General features: G+C 30.6%; 1 protein-coding gene across 7 annotated transcripts in view; it reads left to right on the top strand.

Annotated features, from left to right (window-relative positions):
* LOC129913003 (G protein alpha q subunit) overlaps positions 1-24,441 on the top strand; it is a 38,656-nt gene that overhangs the window by 4,138 nt on the left and 10,077 nt on the right. For 4 of the 7 annotated variants that reach the window (XM_055991314.1, XM_055991369.1, XM_055991341.1 and 1 more), the window contains 4 exons: positions 17,923-18,439; positions 23,291-23,475; positions 23,550-23,704; positions 23,884-24,012. In XM_055991314.1, coding sequence (XP_055847289.1) covers positions 18,322-18,439; positions 23,291-23,475; positions 23,550-23,704; positions 23,884-24,012 — 587 coding nt within the window. In that variant the 5' untranslated portion in view covers positions 17,923-18,321. Of the gene's footprint in view, positions 1-17,661; positions 17,760-17,922; positions 18,440-23,290; positions 23,476-23,549; positions 23,705-23,883; positions 24,013-24,441 lie in introns of those variants that run through there. The other 3 variants (XM_055991333.1, XM_055991350.1, XM_055991360.1) reach the window with 2 other exon arrangements.

Below are 24,441 nucleotides of genomic sequence, written 5' to 3'. Positions count from 1 at the left end.
ATTCAATAGAACGATCTATGGTTCACATGAGCCGTTGTATGCTGCTTGCACATTGTTTAATAAGTATTTTAATTTAATTGATTTTAATGGTTCAAAAAGTTGTTTAAAAACTAAATTGTATATATATTTGCAATCTCAAAGCTAATAATTTTATTGTAATTTGTAGCTAAATAAATAAATACCAAAATATATTTATTTGCACTAGCAATATAATGCTTTTCCTGTCTCTTTCGCTAGTGGACATAGAAATAGCACACATTTCTTTAACCGTTAAATTTTTATTCCCCGTTTTAAACGAAAATGCGTTTATTTTATTGCTACTATTTAATTAACAAGTATTTTTGAATAAAAATAAAACTTCCATACGAGTGGATAGAGCGATTACGAAGAAACGGAAATATGGGCCTTTTAAGTCATCTCGCACGATTTTGCCCGAAGTAAATATAGAATTCGGTGAAAAAAGTGTCAAGTAGACTTTTAAGAAGGATACTTAATGTAGCTGAGTTGTATAGACGGGTAAGCAAGAAAAATCCAATGATATAAAAAGACACATCAAATATCCCCTAACATTAGCTAAAAAACATCTGAATAAAAACATGCAGTTTTGAATGAGAGTCTTTTGGAATGATGAAATATAGGTTAACCGCATTGGAACAGATGACAAAACATTTGTTCATCGCCCTAAATGTAAAAAGAACAAGCCAAAGTATTATCTCAAGGCGATGAAACTAGGAAGATAGGATTTGATGGTATGGGGCGCATTTTCCTGGCATGGTAAGGACCCATTGGTTAGGTGGATGGCAGAATTGATAAATTCTTTTGTCTTAATATTACATTAAAATACCAAAGAACAATATTCCTCGCCAGTAAATTAGATATTCATACATGACAATGACCCAAACATGCATCAAAAATAGTACAAGATAGGTTTTTGAACGAAAAAGTCGATGTTTGCACCTAGCCATCTTAAATTCACGATCTTAACACCATAGAAAATTTATAAATTGATGTCAAGGTTAGGCTTGGGGAAAGAAAATTCGAAAATTCAAAAGATCTTTGGGCCAGAATCAAAGAAGCGTGGTACCGTACTCCGCAAAGTGGATACCAGATGTAAGTTGAAAGTTTACCAAAGAGGTGCCAAGGAACTTTGAAAAACCATGGTGAACCAACAAGTTACTAACCTATTAGTATTGAATTTATTGGAAATTGTAAGAATTTTAGCTAAGAAATGATTATTTTTATGATTTTCGGAATTTGGGTTATTTCTTTGTCCAAAAGAAATAAATTGCACGACTGGGGTCGCACGTACTTGCTCTTATGCTTAAAGTAACTATAATGTTAAAGCTTTTCATTCAAGAAATTTAAAATTTGATATTTTGAAGAAATTTCATAAGTAGTATAAAAAAATTAAATCTGTTTTTATAATTAATTAAACTCCGTTTTAAATTATCTTAAAAAAAATAAAAAATATGCCATTTTATTTCTTGTATAAAAAGGTATTTTTAGAAAAAAATTTTCGAAAATTGTAGGAGCGGTTTTTTAAAAAAATAATTTTTTATATATAAAAATTTTTTAACATTTTTCAAAAAAAAAGTTGGTATGCCATTTTGAAGAAATAATTAATTTACACATAAAAACTAAATTTCAAAATTTTTCATTGATTCGTTTTCAAAAAATTGATTTTTCAAAAAAAAATTTTGAAATATTTTTAAAAAAACCAAAAATGCGTTTTTTGAAAATTTTCTAAAATTTTAATATTATCTTTACTTACACACTTTTGTATAAAAATTTTCATTTAAATCGGGTTAATGTTGTACAAGATATTCAGAAACGAAAAAAACCGTTCTATGACAGGTACCGTTAATAACGGCACAAAAAATATTTTTTTTATTTAAAAAGTTGGCTATTATGTGTAGTACTACACACAAAAATTTTAATCAAAATCGTTAGAGCCGTTTTTGAAAAAAATTAACTTTTCTATTTCCGTTATATGGCAGGTACCGTTAGTTTTGGTCATAAAAAAAAAATTTCAATTTCCCCTCTAGGGAATCACCAAAAACTGCTAACCACCAAGTTTGAAGAAAATCACTTCACTCGTTTAGGCTGCAGCTCCAGATAGAGACAGACACACAGACAGACAGACAGACAGACAGACAGACAGACAGACAGACAGACAGACAGAATTGCCGGACCCACTTTTTTGGCATTCTCCATCATCGTAATGTCATGTAAAATTGTTATCTCGAGTTCGATTTTTTTTACGAATCCTAAACTTGCCCTATAGTACCTATATCGCAAGTAAAAAGGGTATTCTCTACAAATCATAATAATCAAATGAAATAATTCATAATTATTAATTTTATGAATCCCCATAAGCTAATGCATGCCCTGATAAAAAAAATTTATAAAATAAAAGTTTAAAGGTCCCAAATAAATCCAATTTTTGTAAGAAAAACCAAAAGTGTGCTATTTCTTTGTCCATAGCTGTAGGTATAGGTTCCTAGTTTTGTTTTAATATCGGAAATCCAAAGGAAGTACACATACCTACAAAAAATATAGACCTTATTTAGATAACAAGATAATTCAAAAAAAAAATAATTTTTAAAGTTATCGTCGTTTAAAGTTTTTGGTTTATGGCTTTTTGTATGAAAATGAGAGATTTAGAAAAATTATCTAAGATTAACTTCTAAACTAAAGACACTAAATGAATGATAATAACACCAAAATTGAGGTTGTCTTTTGACCCCTTTATTCGCTGAAAAAAATTAAATTAAATTGGAAAATGGCACTTAACTCCTTCTCATTCTCGACGCTAATAAGGATTAAATTCAATAAACATTAAATAACAATAGAATGCACGCAATTTTACTAAACTTATGATTTTGAACAGTTCATAAATGTTTTTTTTTTTTTTTTTAAACAAATAATTTTACTATTTTTTTTTTATTTTAGATACCTAGGTATCTTGTTTTGGATAGAACAAACATTTGGGCACACATAAAAAAAAGTTATTTTTGAATTTAATCAGACCCAGCTAGGGTTATGTCTTGTCGATTCGTTGAATCCAAATCCGATCCAACTGCAACAAACCAATAAAAACAGGCAATTTGCCCATTTTTAGGATATTTTGCACTTTACTTGAAACCAGGATCTGATGTTGTCAAATGGATCTCGGATTCTGATTCAACGGGCCTGTTTCCTTATTTTTCATTTTCTAAGATTTTCATATTTAGCCTACTTGAATTTCGTTTTTCTCAAAAAAAACATAGAAATTTTTTCGAATTTTTTTTTTTTTTTTGGAATATCTCGGAAAATACTGATCAAATTAGTGAAGCCCCCAATTTTTCAAGACGAATTGTGTCGAAAAAACACATTTTACCTAATTCAAACGACCTAATTCAAGTAATCAGAATGTAGAGTATCTACTTATTTTAATTTTGGGAAACTAAACTAGCACTAAAAGATTCAATAACAAAACCCATGTTCTCCACATTTTCTTCTACTAAGATTTCTTCTATAATTAAAATGCACGAGTCTATCGCACGTACTTGCTCTTGTAGTTCAAAGTACCTTTAATTAGCCTTTCTCGAAAACGGTTCTAACGATTTTGATTAAACTTTGCATACAAAATATTCAAATCAATTGCAATTAACCTAAATTTATTCTCAAAAAAAAAAAGCAAATAACACAAAAAATTTTCCTTGAACAAAAATTTGTCCTCCATGTTGTCTTTTCCTCTATTTCAACCAAATTTCTTAAAATTTATTAAGAGACAGTTTTTATAATCTACAAGTTAGGTAATATAAAAGTGCTTTAAACTATAAGATCAAATACGTGTAACCCTGTCGAGTATTTTATTTATTTATTTATTTTTTTTTTTAATTTTAAGAATTCGACTCAGAGATTGAAACCTTTTTCAAACTAGCTTTAACAATGCACTAAAACATAGTACAAGTAACAGTTGCACAATAAATGGCAGATTCATTTAAATTGTCCTCATAAAATTCCATCTCTCTCGAGAGGCGAAATACAGACTTAGAGCATCATAGGTACAATATTTATGAATTAGAAAATTAAGTAATAACACTTTATTTTGTTTTTATTGAAAAAGTACCATTTTTTAAGTTTTGGGTACATTTGCACAATTTTCCTTTGTTCAGAGAATTTCATCTCCACTTTTTAAAAATTAACAAATTTCACTTTTTTGGTATTAAAATCATGTGCCCGTTTGTTTTATTTTAGATGCATAGATATTTTTCTTTAAATAAAAACCTTTATCAACTCACAAATTTCATGGCCTTTAATGTTTAAAAAAAATGTTTGGTGTATGTCCTCAGAGAATGCACTTTTTGAACATCATCCTGTCGCATCGGTCCAATTTAACATCACTTTTTTGAGCCTTACTTCGTCTATAGTGTGTCAAATATTGGCTTCTAAATTGTAAATGGTTGTTGGTTTGTTAGCTTAAACCTTTCAGCATCAAAACCGCAACACACAGTGATTTTTTGGGATGTAATGGAATCTCAAAAGCCTCATGAGAATTGCGCTCACTTCACATAAGACAATTCAACTTGTTTGTCTACCAGTTTATCCAGAAAGGAATTGAATTTAAACTTGAAGAGGTGCTCTACAAGTTTGGCGAACAGAGCACGAATTTTGGAAATAAATGTTCACTATTGGCAAACGATTTGCTGATGTAAATCTGAGCATGGTAATTTGGTAAGATATGACAAAACAAAAACCAAACAAATTTAATTAGTATGATAGTTATTCCTAACGGAAAAAAAAAACCCTTTATTTTGAAAATGAAAAAAAAAAAAAACAAAATAGATTTTATTCAATCCTTACATTTTGTCCACATTGCTAGTTCTTCACATTTTTTGGTTCGTTTATATTCCAATTCAAAAACCTAATCATTTTCAATTTAAATAGAACTTATGGTTTATATGACCTCTGGTCAAATTTTATTATCTTTTACTACTTTTGATATGATAATGTAATGATAAAAAAAAAAGTTTATTTACAAAAATACAGTTGAAAAAATAAAAATATTTAATAATGATAAGGTTCTACTTCCGAAATTAGTGGCACATACACTCCTTTTCATCAGAATAGGTACACAACTATTCAAATGTTCAGTATTCGTTTTTTCCTTAAAGTGTAGGAAAAATAATAATTTTTTGATGTCAAGTCATTGTTTAAGATGTTAGCAGAATCAGCAAAAAAAATAATTCAAAACGTCTGGTTATTTTTCTTGTTTCTATATGGCAAAGCATTTCACATCGAAAAACTGAGTTATTTTTTTTGTTTCATCAGAATAGGTACACATAAAGAATGATGTCAAAGTGGTCCATGAAATTAATTTAAACCAAGTTCTTCTTAAAAATATATTTTACTTATTTTATTTTTTTTATAGTGGCGTTTTTATTCATAAAAAATAACAAAACTGTCCAGGAATTGCATTGTTAAATTTCTTTATGCAATCTATCTGAATCTCTTCCGTAAATTGTTAAATGGTGGATTAGGAAATATTTTTGTCTTAAAATCGACTTTCATAAATTTTATCAGTACGGGCTAGCCATTTCCAAACATTTTCAACAAGGTTCAGGGTTGTTTTCTATGGCAGATACTGAAGTACTTCCTTAATTTTCACTTCCTCCCAATATTTTACAGAGCATTTTTTGTGGTAGTAGGCGTGGTCCTGTTGAGAAATTCAGTATACTGGTTCACAAATACTAGAGAATTAAGGAAAAGTTCCTTGAATACTCATTTACAAATATTAGTGACCATTCTTCACGTTTCAAATTCATTATTTGTATTATCGTAGTAGATTATTTTCTTACATGCCTTAACACTTCTTTTTTAACAATTTGGTCTCAAAATGGTTTCTCCTTTCGCAAAATGTAAACTGATAGTTTAACTCACCAAGGACATCAAAATTAAATGTTCATTAATCCAAAAATAACAAGAAATACCACTCAACTTTTCATGTGGTAAGGGATTTCAAAAACCTTAAACGAATACAATTCTGTTCTTGGTTTAGTGATGGTGTCTTTTCAAAATTCAGCCATTTTAGAAATTTCGGACTAATGACCATTCTATTTACTGTCCTAAAATTACAAATAACAACTGTTTTTCACTTTTATTCTTGTCGTTAATCCACCAAAACTGGTAGCACATTTAAAAATTTACTCGTCTAAGAGTTTTTTTTGCGTTTTTTTTTACCATCATTCATTTTTTTGTACTCACAGAATGTTTGTATCTAAAGTCTGGATAGAGCATATTCACAATTCGTAATTTTTTAACCATACAAGTACTGGTGGATCCTTCATTGTTTGTTTTGCTTTTCTAACATCTTAAACTATCAAAAAACAATAAAACCTTGTTGGGTCACGCACCAATATTGGGGACAAACGGTTAATGAACATTAGAAAAGTTGTGTACCTATTCTGATGAAAAGGAGTGTACATAATATACATTGTACAAATACACATGAATTATTCTATTTAGTTTATATTTGTACCTATTATTTTTTTTTTAGTAAAAAGTTACAGAGAAATAAACAGAATTTGGATTGCATTTTATGATGAATTTGTCTCATGTGGTTGTGGATTGAAAATTAACAACAATCCTACGCGTGTATAACTGAGAGAAGAGTTCATGAACTATAGAAATTAAACGAGATGAATGATGCACTCTATGCCTTCTTCGTTTTTTTGCTTCCTTTTCTTTTTTTTAATTTCTTTTATATACATACAATTTCTCTTCTTGGTTATGGGGATGCTTTTAAGTATGAATGCCCCTTGCTCACCCCCTTCCCCCATTCTGGCCTCAAGTTATGTTCTGTTTTCATAAGTTAGTGGGTGTAGATACATGAGGTATATCATAATGAAAAGGCAAAAGCCTCGAGGGATATACTCTGTACACTGTGCTGTACACGAAAGACTAGTTTGTGTTGAATTGACATCGAATAAACCTTTGACATTAAAATTCTCACTGAGTTTTTATTTTATTTTTTTTTTAAATAAAAATAATGTATCTTACTCTGGTTCGAGAACCACCTGTAGTTAGGTTACGTTGAGATTTGAGACATTCTATTACATCAAAAGAACTTTATAGTACAAAAAAAGAAAACAATTTCTCACATGAAAACGTTTATTGCTTAACATTTATTAAATTTACAAAAATATAATAAATATGTATACTTTTTGTTTGGTCTGTATACAAGAAAGCTATTTGGTATCCGGTTAAACAACAATAAGATTGATCGTGATTTTATTTCTTGTAATTGTAATTAAAAATTACTATGTAGTTGGAGCAGACAGCTTAAGTCATCCGTCTGACTGAAGACATTTACTGTTAATTAACCAAATCATTTTTCAGTCTCAAAAATATAGTTTTAAAGCTAAGGCACAAACAAAAAACGAAATCAATGTACAGTGGACTCTTGCTAACTTGAACATACAATAAGTTAAACTATCCAATGACTTGAATATGCTGTTTTCTCTTTAATGCATCCTGTGGCTTGAACACGGAATTCTTAAGACTCTACTTTGAACTTTTTTTTTATTGCTGACTTTATAAGTTCAATAATTAAAATATTTGAAATTCTATAACTTGAACAAATAAATTGTACATCAACAGAAATTTGAATTTCCTCATTGTAGGTTACTACACGAAAAAAAAAAACAATAAAAAAAGCGGATTTTTAATGCTTCTTAATTTCTTGTATTTGCAAATTTAAAGGATATCCACTTAATTTAAGCGGATAAGCATCTTATTTTTATGTGAAAACATTTTGATTAAAACAAAACTGACAGCCACTGGGAATTGATCCTACAACTTTCGGGTCAGTAGGCGAGTGCTTTACCATCAAGCTTGTTGTCGCTGTTGGAAACAAGTATGACAAACTGCAACTAAAGCTGAAGTCTGATCCTGTTAAAAATTTTTTATTTTAGTCCGTTTTTTTAAGATCAAAATTCATATTAAAATGAAATGAAATTCACCTTAAATTTAAAAGATTTTAAGCCGATTCCATTTGTTTCAAGCGGAAATCCTATTGTTATAAGGTGGTGTGATTTAAAGTGGGCATCGTTTTATTTAAAGGTGCCCTTTTTTCTCCGTGTACGTTTTTAAACTGTTTTTTTTTTATTCAACACGAATTCTCGTAATTCGTTACTGTTATATTTACATTTTTTTTATAATAGTAAATTGAATTCATATAAAATCGAAGACTTTTTTATATTTTCCAGTAACCTGGGGTCGAATTATGGTATACGTTCGTTAACGTATGGTCGCTATGGTTACCTATCTTTTTCTACTGATTAAATAGAGGCAGCAATAGTCAAAACGTTAACGTATGATCGTAAGCGTGTGCCGTGATACGACCCCTCAACAATACAATAACTTAAACAGGACTCGTTTCATATTTGCTCAGCAAAATTCCACTATATTTCGTTTTTTAATAAATCAGTTATTTAAGATTTATTTAAAATCCGTTGTATTGGCAAGAGTTGTTTCGGAAGAAACATAACGTATCCAAAGTGTTGTCTACCTTTCAGCTTCCATGCACACTTGTTGGCGGTTTTCCTTTTAAGGCTTTATGTGTAATTGTAAGATATTTCCCCCCATTGAATAATAAAGAGTTATTTCTTTTTTTGATAGTTTCAAGTGTATAAGCTCGAGATCTGTTTGTTGTGGGATCCCGTACCGGTGATCACTAATTTATATTTCAAATACTATAGGTACCTACTCTATTGGTTATTTTTGAAAATATCAAAAGGTCGACTTTCATTTTAAAGTTCATTGTTAGGATAGACTCCCACTTATTAGTTGATTCAGAGTTTATTTTAATGTACCTATTTAGTGGAGTCAAATTAGATTTATACCTCGGAATCCAGGGAAAGTCGATGCATCTGAAAAACGAGTATAGGGCTGCATTATAAAAGGGTCAAATAAGAAAGTTAAAAAAAAAAATTTCACCGCTCTCGATTACAACAGTTTTTATGGACCGTTAACTGTCATTCCGTATGCAAGCGTCAATCGGAATTGCTGTCTCATTTTAGATTTTGATCAAACTTTGTAGGGATGTTCTCTAGGACTGTAAGGAAGCAAATCCATGATGATTTAATTTTAAGTTGCGTGGTTTCCCCGCTACCCGCATTCGAACTTTTTCAGAAGGTCATTTTTATGTTATTATAGCTTTGCGTCTACTAAAGATATCTTTTTGTTTGAAACGCCATTTTAAAGCTTAAGAGTAGTAATTTTTGAATATATATTAAAAAATTACGTAATAATTATCCCTGAATTAAAAATAATTTTTGAAAAACTGGTAATTTTGCTGATTTTTCATGGTTTTTGACTGGCTACAGAACCTTGGCTATTATTATGTAGAAAGCTTATACTTACCAAATATTAAATATAGATATTTTTCAACAAAATAAATCTAAAATGAACTCGATGGCTGTACTCCTTATGCAAAATTTTTAAGTTCAAAGTTTTGAGTTTTTTGAAAAAATATTTTTTTATTCTATGATTTTTTACGATTTGACTAAAGATAGAAACATGAAACTAACAGTGTGTTAAGTTGAAACTTTTAACTTTAAGTCCTCTAAATAAAATTGTGTTATTTTCATATCTTCTTAGTGTACCGCTTGTTTGAAAATTCGCAAAAATGCTAAAAAGCCAAAAAAAAAACCCTACTTAAGGCTATGATTGCACTATGTTTGACATAAGATAGAAGCATGAAATTAATAGTATATTTAGTTCGTACTCTTAGCTTAACACACTGTAAGTTTCACATTTCTTCGTTTAGTCAAATCCAGGGATGGGACTTTTTGAAAAAAATGTCGAAGTAGATTTGAACAAATAACGCAGTAGATTCATTTTTATCGCAGTAGATTTTTATATTTGTATAAATTTTTATAAAAATTAACAAAAACTCAACATTTATTTCTTTTTAAGAAAATATAACAAAACCAGATCAAAAGACAAATGTATGCATTGACTGCAATCAGAAATACGATCAAACAAAAATAATATGTTCATAACATTTTAACATGAGATTCACGTGAACCCGAAACATTTTTGTTCGCATAGAAATTAAAAATATATTGTAATTTTCCCCCGAATGGAATTTATATTTTCGGCAAAACTAGTTCCTTGTGCGTCACTAAAATTTTAGTTAGAAAAGACCTGTCGACCAGTGGCGTACGTTGAGTCGCCGGGGCCCGGGGGTAAGACTAAATTTTGGGGCCCCTTTGATATTTGGGGGAACCTTAGTTAAAAAAAAAAATTACGTATACGCCATACGTTTTTTTTTGTATGGCTTTTTAGGTTTATTTTAATGTTTTAATATGTTCGTAATGCGCTTTGCTATACTTACTTAAAATGTCTCTCATAAAAGTAGTAAACACTTGTACTAGGGGCCCCCAAAATTAAATATTTAGAGACCCCTAAAATAAAATTTTTTAGCTAAGAATTGATAGTTCTTGGGGCATGTGTTCTGAAGTAATAAATACATATTTTATTTTCCATCATCAGGCATAATTTTTTTTATTTTGGGGCCTCTGAAAAATTATTTTTAGAGCCCCAAAATTAAGTGCTTAGAGGCCCCTGAAATATAATACAATTTTTTTGGAGCCAAGAATTAATAGGTATTGGGGCCTCTGTTCTGAAGTAATATTTGGAATACCACCAATAACGTAATGTTTTTATTTTTGGCCCTGATGTATTTATGTTGGGGCCCCTGAATTTATATTTAATTTTCCATTTGATTGTTTTGAACCACTTTTGAGGATCCTCAAATAATATTTTTTTGCTTTTTTGGGGCCCCTAATGTATTATTTGTAGTGGCAAAGATTTTTCAAGTAATATTTTTTGGGCCCTAAGATAAAATTATAAAAGCAGTTTATTTTTTTTGGGGCCCCTGGGGTAACCTTTTTTTAAAATCAATATACATATATTGTGTGGACACCAATGCATTATACATTACACTGAATGACATAATTTGTCTCCCTGGTTACTTCGTAACTCAATTTATACTAACAGTTTCCTTCTCTGCATTGTTTCCAGTGGGGGCCTTGGGGTCGGTCGGGGCCCCGGGTCACCGCCCCGCTTGCCCCAAGGGAGTGTACGCCCCTGCTGTCGACTACTTCACTCATTACCTGAAAAAAAAGTTCAAACTACGGGGAGTTTTCTGAACGTGAAGAACTTTCCGCACGGAACTTATAATAGGGTAAAAGTAAAATTGAAAAAATGAATTTTTTCGGGTGAAATCTTGTTCACATGAAAATCGCTGATTTATTTTAAAACAAAAAGTGCAGTAGATTTTATTTAAAGGCAGTGGATTTGTTTCTTGAAAAAAATGCAGTAGATCTACTGCAATTGCAGCAAAGTCCCATCCCTGGTCAAATCGTAGAAAATGACAGTATAAAAATTAGCTTTTTTAAAATACTCAATACTTTGAACTTAAAATTTTTGCATAAGGAGTACAGCCATCGAGTTCATTTTAGATTTATTTTGTTGAAAAATATCTATATTTAATATTTGGTAAGTATAAGCTTCCTACATATAATAGCCAAGGTTCTGGAGCCAGTCAAAAACCATGAAAAATCAGCAAAATTACCAGTTTTTCAAAAATTATTTTTAATTCAGGGATAATTATTACGTAATTTTTTAATATATATTCAAAAATTACTACTCTTAAGCTTTAAAATGGCGTTTCAAACAAAAAGATATCTTTAGTAGACGCAAAGCTATAATAACATAAAAATGACCTTCTGAAAAAGTTCGAATGCGGGTAGCGGGGAAACCACGCAACTTAAAATTAAATCATCATGGATTTGCTTCCTTACAGTCCTAGAGAAGTTTGATCAAAATCTAAAATGAGACAGCAATTCCGATTGACGCTTGCATACGGAATGACAGTTAACGGTCCATAAAAACTGTTGTAATCGAGAGCGGTGAAATTTTTTTTTTTTAACTTTCTTATTTGACCCTTTTATAATGCAGCCCTATACTCGTTTTTCAGATGCATCGACTTTCCCTGGATTCCGAGATTTTACAAATTTTATGTCTAATTTGACTCGACTAATTACAATTTGCACTATTTATTCCTAATTAAACAACACTTATTTCTTAAATTAAAATTGACATTATCTTTAATGCAAAATACATAAGTACCTATGTTATGTATGTATAATTAAAATAATTGTCTGTATAGTATTGTATGGACGTGATTAATTTTTTTTTTAATAATATTCAAAAAAATGATTTCGTATGCGAAGGCGCTTAGGTGACAGGAAATTTATATATTTTCCATATCATCTTCTATTCAAAGCCATTTAACGACATTTTTTTTTATTTAAGTTCACTATTATATAAATATTTATAAATGACACGTTCCTTCTTTGCAAAAAAAAAAAAAATGAATAAAAATATAAAAAAAAAAACAATAAATATTTCATCGAACTCCTCGACCGACAATATGCAATAAAATCACTAATTTTGTCTGATAAGCTGCCAAGTGAGGAATTTGTAATTTTTAAACAAAATGAATTTTAGTTTATTATTTTCTTTTTGTTTTTTTTTTTTTTTTTTTTTTGTTATTTAATTTCAGTAAATTAGATACAATTAATTTAATAGCAAGATGTAATTGACCGCCATAGTTTCTCTCCATTAGAATTATATACTTCTGGTCGACATTTTGCTTAATAGTAAGGAGATACAACATTAAGATCAGAATGCTTTCACAAAACCTATTCAGATTAACCAGGTTTTAGAAAAACTTGGTGTCGAGTAGGCATACTCAAGTATGTTCTTGATTTAAAACCACAAAAGATCATTCAATTTAGTAGTAGACCAGTTCTCAAGCGAAGCTATCGTCTTTTTGAGTTAATAACCAAAATACCTCCTTCATTAGGGCGACCTTTATTCAGGACAGTGAATAGAAAGTCAGGATTGGACGTCCTTTTTTCGAATGATCGTTCTGTCAATTCTTTGATCGCCTAACGGTTCGATAGAATCTTGAATCGCACTCGGCATAATGGTTAAATGGTCTCCATTAAAGTTCTTGTACTGATACTAAGACGAACGGAGTATCCCTTAAAAGGATTGATTTCGTTCAGTTATCAATAAACAAGCCTTTAAGATTTTATTCGTAACGAGTGATATCGTCTTTCCTCAACAAAATACCTGTTGCATTCCCATTTTAACCTACCCAAAGACAAGGCTTTGAAATCAAGCTTAAAAAAGTCAACTAAAACATAAAAAATCCTTATTGAAGGTTAATAGGAAATGTAAAAAGCGAAGAAAATCATGATCATGGGCTTCAAATGTCAATCGATATGGACTCAAGTCCGAAGGGAAACAAACGTTAAACTTAGTACCAAACCAATACAGGGCAGTGCAATGTTCTAGAAATCATTTTCACGTGTTTCCCTCTGTGGCTATAACGATTTTCGTTAATAAGGCTTCTTCATTTTGTCTTTGACCATGTGTTACGTTAAGGTAAAATTTATTTTGTTCTATACACAACCTTTGTCATGGTTGTTTTTTTTTTTTGTTTGTGTTTGTTTAAACAATGCTGCAATAATGCAAAAATGCTTCCTCCTCGGAAGCAAATGCAGAGATTAGATTGTATTTCCAGTTCATTACATAAATCCATGTGACCTCGAATGACCATCATCAGTGTTTATGGACGAGAAAGTGACAAGTTGTTAAGAGCTATTGAAATTTATGTTGCATTTTGAATATCATGGACAAAATATGTAATGAATATACTTTGTCACCCTTGGAAAACATTGAAAAGCTGGTACTTGGTTTTAGAGAATTTATTAAGTAGGTAGATAGTAGGAATGAGGTAATTTTTTTTTTTCGAAGAGATGATGGATATCGTTAGAGATGCATTCTGCGACAGAGATTATATTAGTATTTGATTTATAAAATGAGTAATGACAGTTGTTTGAATAAGTTGATAATAAAGATTGTGATTATTTGTGAACTCTTTATAATGCGATTACAACGGAAATTGCACCTACAATAATAATCTGTGTGGCTGCTTAAAATTCCAATTGAATCTTATCAGTTTAGTTTTTCGAACAAGCTTTGGTAGAGAATTATATATGTAAAGTAATTAACAGACAGACAGGCAGTATAGATTATTTTTTTTTTGTTTGTTTTTGTTTTGTTTAAGTAATTGGACTCTGTTCAGAGATTCTCTTTAAATGCTTACCGGACAAGTTTCAAATCACGAAGTAGTTTTGTGCATTCATACTAAGGGTGACTGATTGTTTATTATTATAATGTAAATGCATGGACATGGACAAAAATGTTTTTCAGTTGAGCGACATTACTGTTTTAAGTTTTAAAGTACATTTGTACTTAAATATTGAATACATTGTAGTCTACTAATTCAAATCCCGAAAGACTAAGGTCCATTTTCTTCACTCGGAGTTGAACATAACTTGAGAATTTTTAATATAAAAATTCTCAAGTTTTGCTCAACTCCGAGTGAAGAAAATGGACCTAAATCCCTTCAGTCATGCAGGCTCATCCAAAAACAAAAAAATAATTTTTTTAAATAATAGAAAAATATTAGTTGTAATTTTTGGTTTCGGTGGTGTATTTTGGGCCAAATTAAATTGTTTGCACATAGGGCGATGGGTGCTAACTGTACTAAGGTTAAATAAGGTTAAATAGGTATCAGAAAACTCTAAATATACAAAAGTCGATGTATTTGGTTGACAAGTAGTGGCGTTGTTAATACCACTCTGTGGTGACTTTATTTCAGAAAATGAATTTTGAATCTAACATACGAAACCAATTTTTTAAAATTTTCTTTCCCTTTCGAATGGTTATCGAAGTGTGAAACTATTTTACGCTTGAGACTGGTGTTGGTGTAATATTGATTCTCTCTAAATTTTCTGACGGAAATCCCGGAAAGTGTTTAGAGGTAAAGCAATCTAAAAATGTCTTAATTCACCATCCACGAAAACTACAACCCTCGTTGCTGCGGGTCTAACATAATTTTTCATTCGAATATCCACAATAGTCAAAAAATTTAAATTGTTGCTGAATTACAGTGTATATTATATAAGCAAATGTTTAATTTATACCCAAAAAACTCTTAAATTTTAAAGTTTCACTTAATCCTATTTGCTCATACGATAGGAACTTAAAGATTTAAGTTCAACATAAACAGCTAAGTTCTACCTAACGGTTAGTACGAACTTAAACCTACTTGCTAAATCACACTTAGTTGAACATAACCTAATCGGAAATAACACTGCCCATCACATACACAATTTCAATTACAAGTATGCAGTTTTGATTGATATGTATATTAAGATGCATTTTTAGAAAAAAAATTTTCAAAATCGTTAGAGCCGTTTTTAAAAAACTAATTTTTTATAAATAATTTTTTGGAAAAAAAGTTTTAAAATAAAATTGGTATGTCATTTTGTAGAAATCACTAATCAACGTCTAAAAACAAAATTACAATGTCCCGTTTTCGAAAACTTGATTTTTCAAAAAAAAATTTTCAAATTTTTTTTTTAAATCCAAAAATATTTTGATTTATATTAAAATTATATAAATGCTTTTTCACAAAAAGTTTCGTTGAAATCGAATAAGCAGTTTCGGAGATAATCGGATTTGAAAAAAACGGTTCTATGGCAGGTGCCGTTAATAATGATTTTCAAAAAAAAATTTTTTATTAGGAGTTAGACCTTGTCTTTAAACAACTTACATTTGAATTTTTTAAATAAAATCGTTTTAGCCGTTTTTGAACAATTTCAATTTTACTAAAATCGGTATATGACAAGTACCGTTATTTTTGGTCCAAAAAAATTAATTCCAAAAACCCCTCTGGAGAGTCGCCAAATAATGCTACATACCATCAATCGGTCTATCCGTTTAGGCTGTAGCTTCGTTTACAGACAGACAGACTGACGGACGGACAGACAGACTTCCGGGACCCACTTTTTTGGCATGCTATCTCAACTTTTTTTTTTGTATAACTTGATATATAGTACCTATATCGCAAGTAAAAATAGTAATAAATTACTACCAAAATGTGATAAATGGAAATATCTAAAAAACTAGAGCTCCTAGAAAGAAACTGGTGTGAAAGTGTGAAATTACCCCCAAAATATGAAGAACGTAAATATTATTAAAAAAAATAGAGCTCCTAGGGAGAAATAAATATGATTTTTAGACTAACTGACCCTTAAAACATTGGCCCATAGACGCTGTCTTAGCCACTTTTAAGAAGGACTTGAGTTTGTCCTATTTAAATAACATTGGATAAACTCCAGTCTATGATAAACTTGGGTCTAAAAACGACTATGAATTGAATATGCCCCATTGCGTTTAATATAAAATTTTCTGGAAAATTTGAATGAACGCTCAAAATAAGGAAAACTTAATAATTTGTATGAACATGCAACCAAATGTGAAAAATTAAATATTTCAAAAACCAGAGCTGCTAGAAAGAAACTGAATCCAAATTATTAAAATTTGATATAAATATTTCTGGAAAATTTTAAAAAGTTGAAATAGTAGCACATAAGCAGTTTATATTCCAGTTAAGTACTTTTTATCCAAATAAAGAAATAATGCAGCTTAAGAAAAGATGTAAAAATGAGCAAAAATTACTAAATCATTAACAATTATCTTGCTATTCATTTTTCCAAAGTTTTATACAAAATCATTTTCCAGAAATTAAATCATGAATATAGTTGATCTGAATGTGTGAAGGCTATATTTCACACATTTTCGCATCATCACCTGCAAAACACATTTGCATTGAAACAAAAATCATTCCACTCATTGTCAGTACAAACAAATTTGGTCCCTCGCACAACAAAAATGTCTTTATTATCATTATCACAGCGAAAATATAATTTTGTGTTGTTTTTCGCATCAACTCTATCTAACACATCATGAACATAGTTTTTTCATAGTTTCCAATGGTGCAAATGTGCTAAAATTATTGTTTATAACAAAACAAAATTTTCCCTACTGCATCGCCATATCGCCAGCACACAAAGCTTAAGTGTGTTCATATATTGTATTAATTAGATTTAAGAATACAAAAATCAATAAGACACGTTATATATGAAAGAACGTGAGAACAAGAGTAGGGCTGGGGTAGGGGTGAATATAGACTTTGCAACGCCTAAACCGTTAGCTTTAACAACAAATGAAAAAAAAAAAAACAAATAAAATACATACTCCAATGGTCATATTAAATTACCTCAAGTCACTGGGTATTGCTTGCTTAAAAAAAAAACATCTTAATCCTGGCATTGGCCTTAGATCAAGTATTTGTCCAATTATTGTGAAATGAAGATTCACATAGGTAATAGGCTTGGGAATCGTATTTCCATATTCTTAACTTGCAATATTATGGTTAACTTGTGTCTTTATAAAATCTGAGTGGTAGTTTTTTGAAAATTGTGTTTTGTTTCTATATGACCAATTGCTTTGGAGACTATAGTGTGTTTATTTTTGAACCAAAAAAAAAAAAAAAAAAAAAAAACAAACATTTCCTACGTCTCGACCTTGCTATTGAAACAATTGGATTATATTATCGTGACGTGACTCTAGGAAGCCCTATCTAGCACGGTAAGCTGCTAACAAATTCGGTTATGTTAGAGTCTTTCTTTAGCGGAGAACAAGACAGTGTCGCATAAATTTTTACAACTACCAACTTTGTCATAATGTTTCGCGCTGTCTCCGAGTAAACACATCTCTCGGTTTGATTTGCATTTGTTTTTTTTTAGCATTTTCCCAAATAATTCTAAAAACTAAACTTAAAACTATGTTTTCCATTTAATTGATACAAAAATAAAAAAAAATAATTAGAAAAACAAAAAAACGGAAATTAAAAAAATCTTGTTTTTGAAATATTTTTTACAGATGTTCTGGAATGCTAATCGGAGTGTGTGTCCCTTCGTGTTTGTTGTTGTTGTTGAAGTTAGAGTGTGATAAGAAAGGATAAGTCATTTTTTGATAAACACACAAAACAACCCACCTAAAACATAGTTTTGGATTAAAACTTACATAACTTGAAAAATAACAAAAAATTGGAAAAGTGATTTTTTTGTGGAACGAAAATAAACTTTTCAAATCTTGGATCGAAAATACAATAAACCAATAAACAATATAAAATTATATTGTTAACTGACAACTATCAGAGAATTAAAAAAAATAAATAAATAAAAATATAGAAAAAAAACAGTGCATGTTAGAGTGGAACTGCAGATTGGCGAGGCGATTTTATACAACGGGATAGCGGTATATTAATATTCAGTTAGCATGGAGTGCTGTTTATCTGAAGAGGCGAAGGAACAGAAGCGCATCAATCAAGAAATCGAAAGGCAATTACGTCGCGACAAACGAGATGCCAGACGAGAACTTAAATTGTTGCTACTGGGTAAGTTTGATGAATCTTCTCCAATGAATATACCTATTTTTTGTTGTTTAGGAAAATAGGAATAGGAAGACACTTTAACAGAACACCTGACAGAACCAATATTATAATGTAAACTTGAAGCTAGGTGATTTCACCCAGACTCTGTATCATAGAGAGAAAGATGCAGTAAAGATTTTTTGATCAAATTTGTTTCTTTTAAAAACTTATCAATTTAGCAATGTAGTAGGATGATCAGATTGATTGACAGTACACCCTCTGACTGCATTTACTATAATAGGAACGTACGAAATCCCCCTTAATCTTTTAACATTTACATCGTGAAAAGTCATAATTTCAAATAATTACCTTACTGAAGATGAGGTTTTTAATAAATTAAATAAATGCTTCAATAACAGCAAAAAAAAAAACAAAAATAACATTGAAAATGTAGTAGGAAATTTCCTAAAATTTTATTCCACTCCAATGTCATGGAGAATTTAGAAGCCAAAGGTCTCTTGTGAATGCATACAGCCTTATTGCGATTTACAACTATCAATCGATAGTTGATAAACATTAAATTTCGATATCTCATTACTTAATTAAAAAAAAGTTTTGAAAACAAAAAAATGGTCCTAACCGTTATTAAATAAAATATAATTACAAAATTACCTTAAAAAGTTGACCAGTTTTCCTATAAATTAGGTTTAAAAATCCCAAATTTCTATGAAGTCACCATTCCGAATAGATCTGCATGGGATAATAAAGAGTTTCTGAGATATGAATTCATTTCTACATGGACGGTTCAAAAACCAAGGCAACAAACAAGAGATGGTCAAACATTACAACATGCCAAACGACCAAGCAGATCTAGCCTAAGCTAGATCCAAAGCGTTTAAAACGTCTGTTTTCTCTAGGTAGATTGGATATTAGCTCCGTAATAGGTTTCCTTGACACGGTCTCATAACGACTTCTACAGAACCTTACTTTGAGGGCTTTCTCTGAGAGTTCTCCATCGGATATATGTAGGTTGAAATGAAAGGCTGGCTCAGCTTTTGTGCCCCAGCTAGCACCAGTGGTTTTCGCTGTGATTCATTGTTTTACTTCTGAATTAATTTTGCGACTTATACATATAAGTCTCTGACTTACTCTAAGTTCTAAAATCATCGAAATTAAATGGAGCCATCAACGAATTCGATAATGTAGTTTTTGTAAGTTGTCTTGAGTTAAGAACTGTTTAAAAGTACTCATTAGGGTGGTCCAATTTTTTGGTTTTTATATTTCCGTTGTTCCCCACTCAAAAATTGGTTGCATATGTGTTTTGTATTACACACGTGAAATTTCAGCTTTTTAGGTGAAGTGTAAGTGGGCGCTCAACAAGCTAAAAGTTTTTGCTCACATGCTGTTATAGCTGGGTCCTCATGCCTAGTAATTAACTCTTGTTTTGATTTATCAAGTGGATTAAGTTATGATGTGGTAAAGTTTTTCATAAAAAACCAATAGTTAAGTGATATTTTCACAGATAATAATTTTTGTTCATTTAAATTCGTCTGTAAGTATTTTTTGCTTAAAGTTAACAAAACAGAATTAATCAGTGAAATACGAGCTAGTGACTCAAAACCAAAGAAACACGAAAATCATTTACATGGTTGTCGTTAACATGCGTGCTTATCATGTTTAAGCCAAATTCCAACCTCAAGCCAAGTCCTAATACAATATAATCAGATATTAGGGGTAAGGTAAGGGTAACAAAGTCTAATATTCCAAGGCTGATGAGCGCCCTCTTCCTTTTACTTTTGAGGGCTAAAACTTTCAGCATGTGTTGGTATTGATGTCTGAAGCAAAATAATGCGTGGGGAACTAATGAATTATATGGTTTATTTTTTTGCCTTATAACGTGGACCACACTAGTACTCATATTTATATTAGTCACATTTCTATTAACATGTACTTGTTCATTTTTACTTACTGAGTTTCGAGACTACAGGAAACCACGAATATCGTGGAACACAATACAGTAATAACTTTCAGTTTGTTATTTTCAAATAGCTATGATACTAGTGACATTTACAAAAGAGAATGGGCATAAAGATTCTTGTTCACTGAATTCCAATTCACCGATATTATGTCCTTCCTTTCAATAATACAAAAAAAAATTGTTTACATTTTGAGCCGAAGGAACTGGTGCATTTATCTTTAAATCTAGAATCACAATTTCTGATTAACAGCATATTCAAGCAGAAATAGATACCATACAAAGCTATTAAATATTTTTCATCACAAATACTGTCAAGGTACATTACCATTGCTTTTAAGAATATAGGAGAAACAACAGCCTTAATTGGCCATGAGTTTACCGACACGGCTTTTGGAAGTATGAAATCCTGCATCATCTAGATTCTAGTACAAAAAACACCGCAGAAGAGTAAGAGCTTTAACTGGAAAACTGTCCAGAAACCTAGACCTCTTAAGCAGTCCCACTTACAAATTCTGCAAGACATGATAAGCAAGCGTGAATCATTGTGGCAAAACAACTACTTATGTGGGATGCTATCAGACGCAGGTTTCATAAACCGATGCCATTTCAAATTGTCTATACGGGGTCTTTTTTCAGAATTGAACAACATACTTCAAACAAAATTAATAAAGCAAAAATTCTTTCACTCCTCTGTAGATTTATTTCAGTTCAGTTTTAAAGTTCAAGTGACCTCAACTCCAAAGCGTTTCGCTCCACTTAAAATAAAAATAATTTTTAATATTTTTTTTTGTGATATATTACAATGATAAATGAAAATCTAAACTTTATGACTGAAAAGCCTTGATCGATCGAATCCATATTGAACGGCAATAACTTCCAATTTTTGAACTGTTCAAAACAATTTTCCTGAAAAGACCGAAATTATTTTAAAAAATATTTATAGCATAAGAGATTATAATAGGTGGTTGGTTTTTGCTAACCTGTAAGGTTTCACACATGCCACTACGTTATGAGATTTTCTTTTTCGTTAAATCGTAATTGAGACTTTTTTTGTTTTTGTTTTTAATAAAAATAACGTGCTACACATTTCTAAAATAGATTTTAAGTAAAGTGTTAGTCATTATGAATAAGACAACAAAATACGGCATTTTGTAATCTTTAATTAAGAAGCCTCATATTATAAGGTTTCTAATTATAGTTTGCGATCCACTTTTATTGAAAAAGTATAAAAAAAGAGGCCACATTCTGCAATAGCTGATCCATTTTGATTGTATATTGTATTGTATGGTTTAACAAAAAACAAATCTGATTACGAAAGAGTTCTATTGTACCCATCTTGGTAACTTCAATGCTAGGACTACAGCAAACGCAAAACATTTAAGGGCTACAAACAAAATTTTTGAAGGCATTTTGAACAAAAAGTGACGTATATCCAATTTTGTTCATTTGGGAAGCAGATCAGATCAATTATATTATTTCCCGAAAGGCCAAGATCAAACTTGAGCAAGAAAGTGACAGAGAAAAAGGGAGTACCTTCTATTTTTCCTGCTTGTCACAACGATATTGTTTTGGGAGATTTCATTCTTCGCCGTATGCTCTGGTATTGGAATGTGTCCAGCACCTGATTGAAACTTTTAGGTATTTTCTGGGTTTCTAACTAGGTCATAAGCTTAGATTTATTGCATGTGGGACAGTACTTTTAATTGGACTAAATATATTATATATTTTGTCCTTTATAACTTCATAACATAAATATTACGGCAACAAAATGACCCACAGGTACATTTTCGGTCATTTGTAAAAAATATTCGGAACTGAACTACATCTTCGGTTCCAAAGCTCCTCGTTTACAATGACACTTCTTTTGTTAGTTTTTTCGAGATAGCTAAACTTCTCGCCTGATAGGTGATAAATCCATTACAGATGCAAGTCTTATCTTTTGAGCGCCGCCTGACATGCGTGTCCTTATTTTATAGTAATTTTTTGTATGTTCAAATGAAATAGTTAGCTGCATTCCTCCTCTGAAGCAATTCAACAGCAATACTCGTATTTCAAGGAATCCTCATCAGTTTACCATTGAGCCCAATATCTGATGTACTTTCAAGTACAGAGATTCTTTATTTAATCGTACTACGAGAATGTGGAATTCATTAGCCGCCTCAGTTTTTCCTTCCCATGCTCAGAACTTCATGACCAATGTGTATCGGCATTTCTTTTTAAACCTTCCCCCTTTTCCTAACGCTCGTACTTTGTAAATACATATTAAGGGTAACCAAAACCCCTTTAGTGCGTTCAGATTATAATTTAGGGGAATGTTAATTCTTTCTACAAGTGACGTTAGAGTCTGGCCCATTCGTATAGTCAAATTCTGACTATCTGTTAGGCTAGCGGCAAAAAGCATCGAATCAGTCTAAGTGTCAGTTATTCTGCACAGGGAAATTGGGCATTCGAATATTCAGTTAATCCGAATGGCAGAATGTATCTATTCCCATTATTCATACAATTTCCATCATTGAACCATCAGTAAAGACAGCTGTCTTGAAGAATCTAGTATCAAAGTCATTTGCCTCTTCTATGCCAAAACTAGCGCTGACCTGTACTTTCCTCAGTTTATAAATATACTGGTCTGCAAAAAAACAAAAAATCCCTTAGAAAAGTAGGGTTTGGTTCAAGCTCTATTTTCGTTGTCGACCAGTTATGTATATTATTTGATTCTTAACTTAGGGCCACCATATAATCGAACCGAATGTGGTAATCAATTTCCTAGCGTTCAATAAAAAACCTTAGCCATACACGGAAGACTTTTAATGAATATTATTAACCATCTATTTACGGATTGTTAAAGTAGATTTAATTCATATTTATTACAATTTTAATTCTTGTATTTTTCTTTAAAGGAACTGGTGAATCTGGTAAATCCACCTTCATCAAACAGATGCGTATTATTCACGGCAGTGGTTACTCCGACGAAGATAAAAGAGGTTATATCAAATTAGTCTACCAAAATATATTCATGGCCATGCAATCGATGATAAAAGCCATGGATATGTTAAAAATTCAATATGGTTCACCAGAAATGGTTGTAAGTATTCGTATCCAAATAAACTAAACAAAAATATAAAAACAAATTTTTAAATTTATTTAATTCTATTGCAGGAAGCTGCTGAGCTGATAACGTCGATAGATTATGAAACAGTCGCCACATTTGAAGATCCCTATGTCTCAGCTATAAAGAATCTTTGGGCGGACGTTGGTATTCAAGAATGTTACGATCGAAGAAGAGAATACCAACTTACAGATTCAGCTAAATAGTTAGTTCAATTTTAATCTCAGTTTTGATTTTGTTTATTTATTTCATTACTCCTTATGAAAAGAATCGTGTTAGTTTTTAATATCCTTAAACGAATGCGACGATTATTTATTTATTTATAATTAATCCTTCAACATTATTTTATATACGTTTAACAAAAAAAAATCTCAATCCCAACAGTTATCTGATAGAAATTGATCGAGTGGCTGGAAAAAATTACTTACCAACCGAACAAGATATATTAAGGGTTCGAGTACCAACAACGGGGATCATTGAATATCCATTCGATTTAGAAGAGATACGATTTAGGTATCTCATTACGATTCAAATTATGTGTTATGAACCGAAACAATTAAACCATTTTGTTTGCAACTAACTTTCTTAATTTACAAAACAAACAAAAATTATACATGCATGGCGTATGGTTTCCATTTGTTTTTTTTTTTTTTTAATTTATCTTCAATTCAGAACTATTACTAACTTTTTGTTTCCATTTTGTGTTTTTTCTAACTAAAACATATTAAAAAAAAAAGAAAATGTTTGTCTTTGGCTGCTTTGTTGTTATGACAGTGGCTCTCAAAAATTTGCATAAAGTTAGGAGAATATAAAAAAAAATTACACATTGCATCATAAAAAGTTTTACAAAATGTCTTAAATTTTTGAGCCTGATATAGGGATCTTGAGGTCTTTTCCTTATATCTTTCTCTATATTTTTCATCCAGACTACTGATTAATTAA

Source organism: Episyrphus balteatus, chromosome 1, assembly GCF_945859705.1.
Source record: "Episyrphus balteatus chromosome 1, idEpiBalt1.1, whole genome shotgun sequence".
Taxonomy (NCBI): domain Eukaryota; kingdom Metazoa; phylum Arthropoda; class Insecta; order Diptera; family Syrphidae; genus Episyrphus; species Episyrphus balteatus.
This window is presented reverse-complemented; position numbering and strand designations above follow the sequence as displayed.